Here is a 17,312-nt window from a genome sequence, read left to right as displayed (position 1 = left end):
TGTCTCATAGCCTGTATGAAAAGGTGCTAAAAAATCATGGAAATATGTAAAATCCATATAATGTATAATAAGGAAACCCAGCTAGCTTTACTATGTGTAACACACAATATGTGGATCTAACTTATGTGACTGGCAGTCATCTGGATCAGCTCTGGATACCTCCACTAGCCGTGTGTCACAATGAGCCTCTGTATAAACTACTACACGGTAATATTGCCATCTAGTGGTCACACTACTGAAATGTATGAATTAGCGAAATGTTGATCTGAATATAAAAAAAACACTCTGCCTCACACGTCCCATTGTACTGCAAACATAGATGTCACAAAATATCAGCTTAAATATACTCAGAACTACTAGAACATAAAATAGCTCTAGACAATTTTTTATATGCACCATGTTTAACTTAAAGAGTGCATATAAACTCCATGAGGTCAAAGTTCACCACGTAACATGATTCCTGTGATGTTTAATGTAAGAAAAAACAGGATATACTCACAGGAAAATTTTTAGAGAATTATTTACAAACATGAATTGGGAGAATGGTAACCATTTTACAGTAGCAATTGGGTGGCAGCTTTTATAATGCAACGTGTTGCAGTCTGTTGGTTTTGAAAATAGAGATGTCCTAAGTTTTCCTCGTTCTAATGTGATATAAATATCAAGAAAACATATTGAAGCCCCATCATATTGTAGGGTGAATTTTATGGGGCTGTCAGACGAATTTTGTTGTGTTACTAATGTAATCAGGCTATCAATCTCTCCTTGCCACATGATAAACACATCTATATAGCGGAAACATACTAATAGATTGTTGGTAATAGCCGGTGTTTAAAAAAACAGATCAACCATTAGGGCAGCCATTGAGACCAATAGCAGTGAGCAACCGGTGGTTCGTCACTTTTCTAAGTGAAAACATAGCATGGCCACTCTTAGATACAAGATCATAGACCATGTCCCTAAGTCAATCAGAGGAGGGGATAGAGGGAGAAAACTCCTACAATTGGAGACACGGTGGATATATAGATTAGATACCCTCTCCCCCAAGGCCTTAATAATTCCCTTGGTTTAATAAATTTTTTGTAAATAATTTTCTAAAAATTTTCCTGTGAGTATATCCTGTTTTTTCTTACATTAAACATCGCAGGAATCATGTTACGTGGTGAACTTTGACCTCATGGAGTTTATATGCACTCTTTAAGTTAAACATGGTGCATATAAAAAATTGTCTAGAGCTATTTTATGTTCTAGTAGTTCTGAGTATATTTAAGCTGATATTTTGTGACATCTATGTTTGCAGTACAATGGGACGTGTGAGGCAGAGTGTTTTTTTTATATTCAGATCAACATTTCGCTAATTCATACATTTCAGTAGTGTGACCACTAGATGGCAATATTACCGTGTAGTAGTTTATACAGAGGCTCATTGTGACACACGGCTAGTGGAGGTATCCAGAGCTGATCCAGATGACTGCCAGTCACATAACTTAGATCCACATATTGTGTGTTACACATAGTAAAAGCTAGCTGGGTTTCCTTATTATACATTATATGGATTTTACATATTTCCATGATTTTTTAGCACCTTTTCATACAGGCTATGAGACACAGATCGTACATGAGGCCTGTTTTAACACAAATGTTTGTTTTCAGTGTATTTCTTAGTGTATTTGTGATATATTTGTTTATATGTTAAGCTGCTGCACATTGCACTTTAGGCATAGATGCACTGTGATTGCCACTGCTGAATAATGTTTTTTGGAATTTATGTTGTTTGTTAGGTTTCCATGGCACCAGGACTCTGCCGGATGACGTCACTTAGGGTTTTTGCGGAGCTGCCGCAACCGGAAGTGTGGCTGCTGGACGGACCCAGGTGGACATGGTCATACAGAGGGGTAAGTAATTGTATTTTATGTATTTATACACGGTTTGTTGACACATTTGGTTACTATGTTGTCCTGAGGAAGGTGAGCAATACACCAGTCTCTGAGTGCCGCCTGAATATTGTCTGTATATATATATATATATATATATATATATATATATATATAAATAAATATAAATATAAAACACACAGGATCCGTGATACGTTCACAAGCCTATGTGTTTTCGCCATTGCACTGTCGTACAAATTGGAACTTTTTCGGTGATAATTTTTCCTGAAAAAAATCCTTGATAAGTGCAGGCGTCGGGCCGGACTTTGGGGCTAATTGGATAGCCTCAGGGGTTCCATTAGCACCCAAATAACGTTCGGGGCTAATTGGATACTGTCCAAAGAGTCAATTGTAATAGAGGTTGAGTCTCCCATATCCAAAATGATTGGGACCAGGAGTATTTTGGATATCGGAATATTCCGTACTTTGGAATATTGGCATACTATAATGAAATATCTTGGGAATGGGACCCAAATCTAAACACAGAATGCATTTATGTTCAATATACACTTAATACACACAGCCTATACAATATTTTCAATAAGTTTGTGGCTCAAACAAAGTTTGTGTACATACATGAAATTCATTCTTTCATTTATGTTTCATAAACACTTTATACACAAAGCCCGAAGGTAATGTTATACAAAATTTTTAATCATTTTGAGCCTTATGGTGCATACACACGGTCAGATTTTTCTTCAGATATGAACGATAATGATTTAAAAAATCGTGAAAACGTTCATATCTGAGGGAAAATCTGACATATCTGACATGTTTGAATGATGAACGATGCGCGTTCCCGATGGTCAGATAACGATATCTGAGATCTGATGTGTTTGCAGTCAGTTTTGGACGATTTCAGTCATTTTAATGCAGTCAAAAATCGTTCATAGTTCAAAACGTTCAAATCGTTCATCTGACAAATCTGACCGTGTGTATGCACCTTTAAACAAAGTTTGTGTATATTGAACCATCAGAAAGCAAAGTTTTATATCAGTCATGCAAAAACATTTCTGTATTTCGGAATATTTGGATATGGGAGACTCAACCTGTATATTATTATAAAAATAATTAATTGATATCTATATATACATCACAGCTGCATTTCTGTTTCAGAATCTTGTTATGTTTGCTTCATTAGTTAAATTTTATGTCTACTGTGTAACACTTTCTGTTATTGTAAAAGTCTTAGGTTTATTATTATTATACCACCTATCAGTAAGCAATGGTCATCATCCATCAATAGTTAACAAATATTGATTGTTAACTACCTACGGTCGATGGTTTTGCTACCGAGGGCAGAGATGCAATGGTTTGATGGCACTGAGCTTAGCCCCCCTCCTCCCGTTGGACGCTAAGCCCCAATCCCTTTACTGATTTTACTCGCGGCTCTCCATGCCTCCCAGCAATGGCTGGCCATCGAGGGATGAAAACCATTGATGGTTCATCATAAATGGTTTAATGCAATCAATGGAAATTACTGACCATCGATGCTGACCATCAATGGACAGCCCTCCGATGGCCATCCCTACTATCAGTACCCCACATCATTCATGTGCAGGGCCGTCTCTTCCATTGGGCTTGTTGTGCAGATGCCCAAGGGTCCGAAGCTTCTAGAGGCCCGCCAACCCACTCCCCTGCAGACGCGGGCAGTTAGTGAATTAATGATGTATTTTTAAGCTGGCCGTCGGCGCACTGAAGTCCTCCGCTCTGCTCCTCCTCCTCACCCCCCCCCCCGGTGATGAGTACATGCCTCCGTCCATGAGCGCAGCATTTGGCTCCGCCCCCATCAGATAGTCTGTCACTTTCTCCAGGCTCTGGCTGTCTTGCGTGTGGCTCCGCCCCCTGCTTCGCACAGTCTGTCACTCACTCTGTCTGCAGGCTCCATTAGGCCAATGTTTAGCCCCCACCTCCTGCAGTCTGCTGGTATTTGGCTCCGCCCCCTGCCTCCAACAGTCTGTCTGCACTTTGCAGCACTGATCCACGTATAGGAGGTGAGGTGAGGTGAGGTGAAGTGAGAATTTTTTCTTACAAGTACTCGTGGATTATCTACTTGGAGAAGGGGACGTGATTGGCTTCAGGGATTATTAGGTGAGTATGTGAGATAGTGAGTGTGCATTTATGTTTTAATAAACTTTGACTTTGACAGTGTGTCTTGTAATTTTTTTAATCTTTTTTTGGGCAGGTGAACTACAGATACCAGCAGGCCCGTTATGTCCTGCATGCTGGTACTTGTGGTTCTCCAAGTACCAGCATGCAGGGGAGGCTTGCTGGGACCTGTAGTTCTACTGCAAAAGACAATATTTTTATTCTTTCAAATGCACCACATTTTTACATAATCAATCTGGGAACCCACCGCTCCAGGGGTGCTGGGGATAGCCCCGGGCTATCAGTCTAGGCCTGGGGTGCCCTGGAGAGGGGAACTCCTTTATTGGGGGGGTCTCCAACTTCCCAGGTATTCCCGGCATGGGCTGACTAGTGGTCAAGGGTAATGCTTTGGCCGGGGGACACAGTGAAATGGTTCCCCTGGCTGTGGCATTACTCCACTGCTAGAAAGGGTCCAGTGCTCGTTATGGATAATACAGGGGACCCCTATGCTTTTTGTCCCCTGTATTTCCAAAACCAGGACCGGCTCGGCTGAGCCCAGTGCTGCTTGTGCTAAATACAGGGGACCGCAATATCTTTTGTCCCCTGCATTCTGACAACCAGGACTGGCTTGGAAAAGCCTGGTGCTGGTAGTGCAAAACACAGGGGACCCCTATGTCGTTTGTCCCTTGTATTTAACACAACCAGGACCGGCTGTGAAAAGCCTGGGGCTGGTTGTGCTTTGGGGAAGGGGGGCAAGCCATTTTATTTTACGAGACAATGAATGACGCACGGCCGCCCAGCCTCTGCCGCGTAGACTCCTGGACCTGGTCTCTGTCTCCTCAGAGGAGACTCCTCTGCCACTGCCTCTGTCCCGACTCGGACTCCCAACCCGGCCATAGGCGCAAGCACCCACCCTCACCGCAAAGGTAAGGGCTGCGCTGCGGCTGGAAAGATTGCACAGCTTTTCTTTTTTGGGCAGCTGCAGCCTATCAATTACCCAGACACGGTATACATAGTGAGCGCCAGGGTCAGCCATACCTTTGTATTTTTTTTAATAAAATGTCTAACTGATTTTGTTGAAAGTATTACTAAATCTAAATGTTTCATTTTATTGACCATTTACATTTTTTTGTCCTGTGAATGGGTGGGTAGGGGCCCCAGAGCATTGCTTTGCCCAGGGCCCACACTGCTGTTAAGACAGCCCTGTTCATGTGAATATGCAACTTTATATAAGTTCAGTGGGTACTATCAGATACACAAAGTTTATGTACAACTTGTTACTATGAATTATTTATGATTCTTGCTATGAATTTTTCAACATTGTTATTTAACCATTAGGAATTTCACATATTTCGTTCCACACAGCATGATGTTTTCAAACTTACTGTATTTTACTGTACTGCAATCATATTGATAACCCCAGTCTGCTGCAATTAACTCTCGGGACCATTATTGGTAATTATTTTTTCTATTGATAATTATTTGTATTTATTTTTTTGTATATTATCTTATTTTTTTGGTTATGAAATAACTCATTAGGTTTTTTATTTTTAACTATTTTTATGGTTGAGTGATAAATTTTATTTACAATTAAATCTAGATACTGGTGGCTGAAGAAGCGGGCAGTGCAACCACGAAACGCGTAACATCAATTTATGCAGATCTCCTTGTACATGAAGTTGATGCTCTCCTTCATTATAGTAGCTCAACCCACAATGATAAACTTTTAAAACCATTTATATAAAAAAATGGTACTGAGTATTTAATTAGTTGAACCTGCAAAGGATTCTTTCTATTTTGAAGAAAAGGTCATCCTTATGTGTATTGCTTCACCACTATGTCCTCAAATTAGGTACCGGAGGGAAGATACACGTGAGGTCTTTCAAGTAGCACTGGACAACATCTACTGAACCTGGGTCTCACTCCAAGCTCGAGGAGACAAAATCAGCCTATAATTGGTGTTTAAGCCCAGAAACTAAATTGTAGCTGTTAGTCTATGGGGTGAATTCAATTACCTGTGGTAAATTACCGCAGATAATAGTGGGAGGTAGCCTCGGGCTATTCAATTAACCTCCCGCATTCGCCCGATAACCACATGCGTTAACACGGGTTATCTAGCATAAGAGCACAGGATCCGTGATAAACTATCATCTGATAACTGCTCAGTTAACGAGGATTAACCCGAATTGAAAACCATGATAAGCGGGGCAAATTGAATACAGGACGGTGAAGCCAACCCTAAGTGTAAGATTTCAGAATGAGTGTTCCTGACCATGGCACCATGTGAACACCCACCAGTGAGGTAAATGTAAAATTAAGATGCATAGTCCACATTCACCCTTGTAACAGATATAAGGATTATAGCATGTTGGTATCTCATGCAAACTGGATATAAGCATGTCCTCTACCTTTAATGAGGCTATAATCATCACATGGCTGGCAGCAGCGTGGTGAGATCACATAGCAATGAGCATTCCACCAATAAACTGCTTTGGATTGCCGCAGATCTCAAAATAAGTAATCACTTTTAACCTCCAAAAATGTTGGAGGTTAAGAGACACTGCCAATGTTCTTAATCAGTGAGCAAATGCTTGTCTGAACCTCATTACATGTTTTATATATGTGCACCGATATCTAAGGCTGACTCTCAGGAATAGACTGAGCCTTTTATCTGTACCTGTGCACTAACATATGTTTGTACAATTAATACTGTACTTTGGGAACTGACACATAAGTGAAGAGGGAAGCTGATCTGCTCACCACACAGGAAGGCCACTGTCCTCAGAGTCTGCTGCATGAGTATCTGAGTCACCGGGGACAGGTTGTGATGAGTATAGTGAGACATGACAATTCCAGAGAACAGGATCGCCATGATACCTGTGGAAGAAACAATGACATGTAGCTCAGTACTGTGCACGTCATGTGCCCGCAGTATATGTAACGTGTATATAAAGACAGAATGAGGAATTAGATCAGTGGGCCTAGAAATGGTTTACTATTACTTTGCACATAGGTAGCCTTTCAATATTTTATGTGTCATAACTCTAATCAATACACATAGCTATTTATTTGCAATCAGTCATATAGCACAAATTATCAATGTCAAGATGGAGTAGCGTACCTTTTTGGTTATAATGAAGTTTGTCAGGAAATGTATGGACAGAACTTTGCCCAACTTACAACTCTACATTTGTTACAATGCTCCATGTCTACGTCCAATTTTTACAACTATGCAATGGAAATTTGTCATTTGTGAGGTTTTCCGCATACAAAATAACACTTTTTATAGAATACTTCAATATCCTTATTAAAGTCACCGACAATTGTCTGTAAGTTGCAAAGTACTAACTATGCATTTTTTCCCAGTTTTTTAATTCACATCAAAAGATCACATCTACCTTTTCCACCTTCTCACTCCTATATAAACATCCAGACAAAAACATAGATCACACCCAAAAGGCTGATCATGCCTCCAATAGGTTGGTCACTGTACATGCATTTGGTGTCCTTGAATCAAGATTCCAATGCCAGACTAGTCTCACTGAAAGCACTGGATGTACAGATGTGTCCTCATACATCTAGCCTCACTACACAGTGTGGCCCGAGACATGTGGCGTGTGTGAGCCACCAGATACTGTGTGACACTGCTAGCACAGTGTGTTTTTTGCATATATTTCGTCTGAATATGCATCTTCATTGAAATGTGATGCAACTAGCAAACACCAGGAGACTGCACTGATTAATTTGCTATGCAACACTTCTGTATACGAAGCACAACGGAACTGGGTGTGAATAAAAGCATCCGTCACTGCAGCGTAGCACTTTTTATACAGAATCAGACTCAGTCGCAGACAGATATACTGTACAAGTGTATATTACTTAGCGCACCCTAGTGGAGAACCTCCGGCCTGGCAACATGGTGCTTAGTTATCAAGACCTTTATACACACTTTTTGACAAAACAATTGTCACTTGGCAACATCTTCATGTTAAAACACAATAATTTTTTGTTAATCGTAAACTAATTTTTACATCTTTTTTATGTTTTTTTTTTTTTAAATTAAATAACTGTTCCTATATAATGATAAATACATGGTGGGGTTTGTTTCTTTTAAAATACATTTTCTGTGTTTTTGCAGATTTTTAAAACACCAATTATATTATATGTTAGTCTTATTATATGTTTGGAACCGTGTGTAACAAAAATGGGACATATTGACATAAGTAAAAATATAATTATAATAATATATATAATAATAATATATTATTATATAATAATATATTATTATCTGTGGATAATAACAAGAGATATGGTAAGAACTTACCTTTGTTATCTCTGTTTCTACGAAGTCCATAGGGTCCACAGGGTTGACCTTGGGGTATAGCTGGATCTGGATCCATGGGCACCACGCAGTTAAAGCTTTAGCTGCTCCCAGGATGCACTTGGGTCCGTCCTCCTCTATACCCCGCCCCCGGCCACAGCACCTCAGTTGGTAAGCAGCCAAGGCCGGAGGAGGAGACTAAACAGAGAGAAGGAAGACTGGAACACACAAGAAACCATACTCACAGAAATGGGAGACGGAAAACCGATGACCAGCCACACAGCCCATTTGAAGCCAGATGCGTCAGGGCGGGCGCCCTGTGGACCCTATGGACTTCGTAGAAACAGAGATAACAAAGGTAAGTTCTTACCATATCTCTTGTTTTCTACTTCAGGGTCCATAGGGGGTCCACAGGGTTGACCTTGGGGATGTCCCAAAGCAGTACAACTAAGGGCGGGGACGCTCCTGTGCTGAAAGGAGTACCCGGCGCCCAAAGGATGCATCCTGAGAGGCAAAGGTGTCAAACGCATAGAACCTCAAAAACGTTTGAATTGAAGACCAAGTGGCCGCCTTACACAGCTGAACAGCAGAAGCGCCACGTCTAGCAGCCCAAGAGGGACCCACAGAACGAGTGGAATGAGCCTTAACAGAGGCTGGCACAGGTAAGCCCTCCTGTGCATAAGCCTCACAAATAACGGAACGAAGCCAACGGGCTAACGTTTGTTTGTTGGCAGGCCAACCCCTCTTGTGAAAACCAAAGAGGATAAACAAGGAATCAGACTTCCTAACCGAAGCCGTCCGGTCTACATAAATTCTAAGCGCACGGACCACATCTAAGGAAGTCTCACCAGCTGAAAGATCAGGGGACTGAAAAGCTGGCACAACAAGTTCCTGATTAATATGGAACTTCGAGACCACTTTGGGCAAAAACTCAGGACGAGTGCGGAGCACCGCTCTGTCCTGGTGAAAAATCAGGAAAGGAGGGCGACAGGAAAGCGCCCCCAATTCAGACACCCTCCTGGCCGAAGCAATTGCCAGGAGAAAAACCGTCTTAAATGTCAGCCACTTGAGCTCCACCGCCTCAAGAGGCTCAAACGGAGGACCCTGCAGGACCCGTAGCACCACCGCCAAGTCCCAAGGAGCCACAGGAGGCACAAAGGGAGGCTGGATCCTGAGAACACCTTGGAAAAAGGTGTGAACGTCTGGTAGTATTGCAATCCGCCGTTGAAACCACACGGACAAGGCGGACACATGAACCTTCAGAGATGCAAGGCGTAAGCCGAGATCCAATCCTGACTGAAGAAATTCCAAGATCCTAGAAACTCGGAACACCTGAGGATTATAATGTCTGGACTCACACCACTGAAAGTAAGTGTGCCACACTCTGTGATAAATCCGTGCTGAAGCAGGCTTGCGTGCCCTGAGCATGGTACCAATAACCGAACTGGAGAAGCCCCGAGACCTCAAGATGGCTGTCTCAAGAGCCACGCCGTCAAAGACAGCCGACCCAGATCCGGGTAAAGGCAGGGCCCCTGAGACAACAGGTCCCGTCGCTGAGGAAGAAGGTACGGAGCGTCGATGGAGAGACTCCTGAGATCGGAGTACCAAGGACGTCTGGGCCACGCCGGAGCTACCAGCACGAGCATGCCGCTGTCCTGCTTGAATTTCCGCAGAACCCGAGGAAGCAGGGATATCGGAGGAAACAGATACGCCAGGTGAAACGTCCATTTCACCGACAGCGCGTCCACCAGACTTGCACCTGCGTCTCTTGTCCTTGACCCGTAAACGGGCAACTTGTGATTGTGACGGGAGGCCATCAAGTCCAGCTCCGGCAGTCCCCACCTGTCCACGAGTAGCTGAAACACCTCTGGGTGAAGCGACCATTCCCCGGGATGCACGTCGTGACGGCTGAGGAAGTCCGCCTCCCAATTGAGGACTCCGGGGATGAAGACCGCCGAGATCGCTGGAATGTGACCCTCCGCCCAAGTCAGGATACGAGACACCTCCGACATCGCTGCCTGACTGCGAGTTCCGCCTTGGTGATTGATATACGCCACCGTGGTGGCGTTGTCGGACTGCACCTGTACCGCCCTTCCGTGAAGAGCGGGGCCGGACGACTGCAGGGCCCTGTATACTGCCCGCAGTTCCAGGATGTTGATGGAGAGAAGTGCTTCTTCCGCTGACCAACGACCCTGAAGCGACAAAGAGCCGGTCACTGCCCCCCAACCCCGGAGACTGGCATCCGTCGTGAGCAGGACCCAGTCCGGGATCCAAAATGGGCGCCCCTCGACCAGATGAGCTGTCTGAAGCCACCAAGCCAAAGATAGCCGAACGTCCGGAGACAACACCAGCACCTGAGAGCGGATCCGGTGAGGTAACCCGTTCCATTCTGATAGAATCAGCCCCTGCAGGGGCCGGGAATGGAACTGGGCAAATTCCACCATGTCGAATGTCGACACCATGGACCCCAGAACTCTCATAGCCGAATGGACCGACAGGCGGCAACGGCTCAGGCAGCTGCGTATCCGCAGCTGTAGGGAGGCGACCTTCTCCGGAGTCAGGAAGATCCTTTGCTGACGCGAGTCCAGCAGGGCTCCCAAATGAACCATCCGCTGTGATGGAATCAGGGAGGACTTTTTCTAATTTATCAACCACCCGTGTGCTTGCAGGCAAGTGATCGTCAGGTGGAGATGTTGAAGCAGTACCTCCGGGGAGCTTGCCAGCAACAGGAGGTCGTCCAGGTACGGCAGCAGCCGTACATTCTGGTTCCGAAGATGTGCGGCCATGACCGCCATAATCTTCGTGAACACCCTCGGTGCCGTGGAGAGACCAAAGGGTAGCGCCCGGAACTGATAGTGGTGTTGAAGGATAGCGAACCTCAGATACCGCTGGTGTGAAGATGCTATCGGAACATGGAGGTAGGCGTCCTGGATGTCCAGGGACACCATGTAATCCCCCGGTTCCATCGCCAGAATGATGGAACGTAACGTTTCCATCCTGAACTTGGGAACTCTGAGGAATTTGTTCAGAGACTTCAAGTTGAGGATAGGGCGATGAGAACCATTGGGTTTCTGCACCAGAAACAGAGACGAATAATACCCCGTCCCTCGTTGTGATAGAGGAACGGGAACAATGACCCCTGCTTTCAGCAAGGACTCTATAGCCTCCTGAACCTGTAACGCCTTGGTCTTGTCCTGAGAAGGACTTGTGCAGAAAAACTGGTGGGGTGGTCTGTGCCGAAAAGACAGGGCGTACCCCTGGGAGACCACTTCTCGAACCCAGGCATCCGTGGTGGTATTGTGCCAGCACTGGGCAAATAGAAGAAGTCGGCCTCCCACTCTGAGGTCCCCCAGAGGGAGGCCCGTCCCATCAGGCCGCAGGTTTATCTTCCTGCTTGGAAGAAGGGCGCCGAGCACTCCAGGCTTGCTTCTTGGGTTTAGAGGCCGTCTTACTCGCAGACTGTCTCGGGAAGGACTGACCTTTCGCCTTACCCTGAACCCGAAAGGAACGAAAAGCCGAACTCCGAACCTTAGCGGGCAGTGCCGCCGAAGGGAGGAAGGCCGACTTGGATTTAGCCAGGGTGTCCACTATTTTGTCCAAGTCCGGACCAAATAGTAATTCCCCATTGAAAGGTAAGGCCTCCAGACCTTTCTTTGAATCAGAGTCCGCTCTCCAGGACCGCAACCATAAGGATCGTCGGGCAGACACCGCTGCAGCCGATACCCGCGAGGTCAGCAGACTAGCATCTAAAGAAGCTTCTCCAATGTAAGAAGCAGCGTCCCTCATTTGTCCCAACAACGCCCGCTGGACATCCGGAGCGTCGTCCGGGAAGGTATCTTCCAATGCATTGGCCCACCCCTCAATGGCCTTGGCCACCCAGGAGATGGCCATGGACGGTCGGGCCACCGCCCCGGAGAGGGAGTAAATAGACTTTAAGCAAGTCTCAACTTTCCTGTCCGTGGGATCCTTCAGCGAGGATATCGACGGTAATGGTAAGGTGGCGACCCGAGTTAAACGGGTGACATGGGAATCCACCGCCGATGGAGTTTCCCATTTTTTACAATGTGCCTCAGGGAAGGGGTAATTAGAAGCCAACCGCTTCTGAGGAAGGAATCTCTTACTGGGCGCCTGCCAAGCTACCGCCATATGATCCGTCAACTGATCCGACAGGGGAAACACCGCAGAAGCCACCTTAGTTTTTTTGAAACTAGGAAACTTCGACTTAGGAACCGGTGCCTCATCCTCTATAAGAAGAATAGCTTGCACCGCCCTAACTAGTGCTCGCACATTAATGGACGACTTGGTATCCATTTCCTGGACCGAGGCGTCCGAGTCAGTGTCATCAGGGACCTCCCCATCATCTGAGGAACCCTCTGAGTCCGATACCTGAGCAGCCCGTGTCATGAGTGGGCGTTTTGAAATCCTAGAAGGCATGTCAGTCTGCAACATTGACTGAAAAGCCGAGGAAGCGGCCGCCAAATTTTGCACGGAGTTGGAGAGCACATCCACCCAGGGTGGAGGAGTCACCATAGGGGCCTGAAAAGGTACCACAGGCTGCTGCGGCACAGGGGAAGCCTGTATATACATAGGCAACCTCGCATAGGGACCCACCGACTGAGACCCAGGAGGACTCCGCAATAACTGCGGGACACCCGGGGAATGGGGGATGGTCGGCTGGGGCAACGACCTAGTAGGGAGAGCAGTCGGGACCGACAGACGGTCCGCAATAGACACCAGCACTTGAGAAAACATCGCCCACGGTGGTTCCTGCGCCAGAGAAGGTCTGGATGGGCCAGGAGCCACCTGGCATCGACTACACAGGCCATCCTGTGACAAATCCTCCCTATCTACTCCTGCAGAACAGCGTCCGCAGGAGGCCAACACCGGAGCCACTGAGCGCTCAACCTCCTCGTCTGACATGACAGAATATATTATATAGTCAAAAAATATATCTGGCAACAGGGCAGAAGAAAACGCACTCACCGGTGTGCTAAACAACAGCCCACAATACGGCACTGTGTAGCACACAACTGTATGTGACGGACCTCACAAATACATGATCTATATAAGTGAGGTCAGTAGAAACGCCCCTCCCCCACACACCTGTAGGGCTTGTAGGAGAAGTAAAGGGATAGGTATAAGCTGACAGTAAGCGGAAAAAAAGCACAGACAGGCAGCACTAGCAAAAGTCACATACCATGCAGGAAGATATACTCACTGCACCTTTCCACTACAATCAACCTGCCCAGATTCAGTGTCTGGGAGGGCTATAGTGCTGTGTACGCTGTCCTTAATCAGGGGAGAGGTACACAGGGGGACCGGTCCGCGTGCTCCCTGAGATCTGCGCTGCCACTGTGAGAAAATGGCCGCTGGAGACCTCAGAGGAGGAGTGGCCGAGTAGCTGCAGCTCAGCGACGCCAGACTCCGTGCTGAAAGGCGCGCTGAGCTGAGGGGAGGAGCCGCTAAACAGGGAAGGCTTCCTCCCCTGGCTAGCATATTAACCCCAGGGCTTGCCGGCATCCCGCTTGCCATATATCCCTGGTGGTCTAGTGGTCCCACGGGTTATTCCTCCTCAGAGGGGGAGCCCGCCGCCACCGCTAGCGGCCCCCGGTCTGTCCCCTAGGACCGGGGGCAAAGGACTGCATCTGCAGGCAAAACCCACGAGCCGCCGCTAATCGGCGACTCGCGGCTTACCTTGTCCCCGGCAGCAGTCCAGGGAGGGACCCAGAGTCCGGCTAGTACGGACTCTGGCCTCCCGCCGCGATCCCCAGTGCAGTACTGGCGTCGCGGCGCCAGCGGGGAAGGAGAGCGGCAGCGTGGGCGTCTGCATAGACAGCCCGTCGCTGCCACACTAGAGCCTCTGTTTTAAAATAAAAATCTTACAGGCTCTTTTTTTTTTTTTTTTAAATAAAAATAGAAAGCTTTTGGGGGCTGCTCCTGCAGCCCCCCTGCGCAGGTGACCCGACTCCGGCCGGGCACCAACTCAAACTGAGGTGCTGTGGCCGGGGGCGGGGTATAGAGGAGGACGGACCCAAGTGCATCCTGGGAGCAGCTAAAGCTTTAACTGCGTGGTGCCCATGGATCCAGATCCAGCTCTACCCCAAGGTCAACCCTGTGGACCCCCTATGGACCCTGAAGTAGAAATATAATTATCCACAGACCAATCTTAGACCTGTTTTTCCACATTTGGCTCAAGCTCTTGGGGCTGCAGGTACACAGGCTTCTACTCCCGCCAGTTCAGACCTCCAGTGGACAGACGCATGGACAGGCCCGGGAATCGCAGATTAAGGATGTATGTGCTATTCAGAATAAGTGCATTTTACTCCATTTCTGCAGTTGGCATAGTTGTGTTGCATACTGTATGTGTCCGTTGCAGAGTGGTGTGCTTAGCTCTGCAAATCTGCTACAATAAGCCACTTTTACGTTCACATTTGTTTAAAGCGTGCTCATTTTACTTCTAATTCTACATCACTATTATTTGCCACTTACCTGACAGTGAAATACCCTCAGACAAACCATATGGCAAATACGCAAAAATAATCATCATCCCAAACTCCAATGAAGGAGTCTTTCGTAGATCGAGATGCTTCAAAGCCTGAATATCCAGTGAAGGACAACATACAAAACAATGGATATACAGTACACAACACACAGGGTAAGGTGCACACACACATATACATACAATACACAGGGCAATTAATGCACTACTACTAATATAACACTATAGTATACACAGAATAATGTATACAATACACAGATAAGCGTAATGCCTACTTCAGATAATACAGATGTTACAGCGACCACATGTATTTGTTTTATATGTTGGCAGCTGGTTTTTAACATTTAGTGGAAACCAAACAAGACGATCTACGTGGCAAAATCATTATATTTTTTATAATTCTTGTATGTACATTCTATATAATTCATATCTCCAATATGACACCAAATCATAGTTAATACTCCAGCAATGATTACTTCCTACAACAGACACATTGTGTGGGTTCCACATTATATCTTGTGGTCAAAGGGACAGAAATGTTAAACATTTAAATTTTAAAGTGTGTTGATACATGCAATGTAATCATAATTAAAATAAAGTCTCTTTTAATCACTTAACTGGTGTGGTTGCATGGAATGTGATCGCAGCCAGCTGTGCTTCAGCTGACAAGGCCACATTCTATCCCCCGGCTTTTGAAGAGGAGATCCAATCTGCACATGTGCAGAAATTATTTCCTCTGACCTCCGACAGTGACCGCCGACATCACTTCCAGAATCACCCCCCAGAGTGCAGTGCGAACTTTTTTAGGAGCGCATGCACCAGCTACCAAAGCGCAAGGAGGGGAACTTAGTGCCCCCCGACCACTCCCTTCCCCCGGCACTATTTGGCTTAGCGCTGTAGCAGGGGAGACTGATCATCACCCCACGCCCCGACAAGAAGAAGGGGGAAATCTCTATTTGCACTGGGGATGGGGAGAAGGGGATGTAATACCCCAATTAAAAAATATGGGGGATGGACAGATTTTAAATTAGTTAAATGACACTGTTCACTGGGGGAGGGAGTGGTGTGTATTACACTGGGGTTGGGGGTGAGGTTACACAAATGGGAATCTATTACCACTAAGGGGGGGTAATGCTAATGGAGAGAAATTGCAACTATATGGATCTATTGCTAATGGGGGCGGGAAGTAATTTTACAATGGGGGCCTATGGCACTCGGAGGTGCGAGACAGCATATTTTTATTCAGTAAAATATTTAAATATATTTTTAAAAATAGTTTCTAAACTTTAAAGAAAAAACGACAATTTCTGACCGATTTGAGGGGAAAAAAAATGTCAATTAAGTGGTTAAAGATAAAACTAGGTACAACAATGTGCAGGTAAAAGACAAAAAGAAAAACATTTAATCTAAAAAATAATTGTTTGCTATTACATAGGTTTTACCTTACCCCTTTGATTCTGAGTAAATTTGAGTCTGGGGACTCTGGGCCTGATTCAGACCTGCTCGCGAGATGGGGGGGGGGGGGGTGGCTGGCCAAACAGAGGCATTGCCGAAGGAGCGCCTGCCGTTTGAGGGCGGCCCCACTGACATCGCTGGGACTTGCGGAAGACGAGACCCTACCACAAGGGTCTCGTCGCAAGCCCGATGGTCGCGACCATCATCTGGCCGCTCGCAAAAGCTGTGGGTGGTCACCCACAGCTTAACGAGCGGCCAGAAGGCCGGACCCAAAAAAAAAAAAAAAATGCCCTTCAGACCTGCGAGCTGCCTCCGGGTCTGAATCAGGGCCTGTGATCAGTGTTCTAAGTGTTCAAACCCACAGCTCTCCTTTTGGCATCTCTTCTGGGAATGCTCTGCTGTCAAACCATTTTGGGCCTGGGTCACCAGTTGTATTGCCAACGGTGGAAAAAATTCCTTTTTTCTCCTAAAATATGTATTTTTGGTTTGGGTCACTGTGACAGGGTCAAACATATCACTGGTCAATATACAGTATACTTAATATATACTTAATGCACTGACCCTGGCTAAAGTTGAGTTGCACTTGGATGATCTCTAGAAACCCTCCATTTGCTTAATGGTGTTGGCTGATGAATAAAGTAGTGAATAGTAATGACAAATTTCTATACCCGAAGCATAATTGTATATATAAATATGAACGTATTGTGGTTCTGTGATTGCTTCTATATATTGTTTTGCTGGGGGGGGGTAAGGTTTCCCCTATTGATGGGTTGGAACCTAGCAAGACGGCGGTAATAAGTATGTCTGGGTACATACCTGAATGACGGTGCGACTCAGCGATGCGATGTACACACTACGATGCCGTACACACAACGCAATCCGTCATAGTATGACGATGCAATATATCATTACATGCTTCATGTAACAACACCACAATGTCCGTGGCATCGTCCCATCCAATGGGAAAATGCAATAAGTGACAGGTGAAATCGACAGATTGGGGGTACACACTATA

The 17,312-nt window shown here is 45.9% G+C and overlaps 1 protein-coding gene across 2 annotated transcripts in view; it reads right to left on the bottom strand.

The window, feature by feature from the left end:
• Positions 1-17,312, bottom strand: part of SLC9A8 (solute carrier family 9 member A8) — a 121,262-nt gene that overhangs the window by 17,319 nt on the left and 86,631 nt on the right. For both annotated transcript variants that reach the window (XM_088472212.1, XM_088472213.1), the window contains 2 exons: positions 14,833-14,938; positions 6,783-6,899 (listed from right to left, as the gene is read on the bottom strand). In XM_088472212.1, the coding sequence (XP_088328338.1) occupies positions 6,783-6,899; positions 14,833-14,938 (223 nt within the window). The remainder of the gene's footprint in view (positions 1-6,782; positions 6,900-14,832; positions 14,939-17,312) is intronic.

Source organism: Taudactylus pleione, unplaced genomic scaffold, assembly GCF_031769625.1.
Source record: "Taudactylus pleione unplaced genomic scaffold, aTauple2 ptg000121l, whole genome shotgun sequence".
NCBI lineage: Eukaryota > Metazoa > Chordata > Amphibia > Anura > Myobatrachidae > Taudactylus > Taudactylus pleione.
Note: the sequence above shows the minus strand (reverse complement) of the source record. Positions and strands in the feature narration are given on the sequence as shown.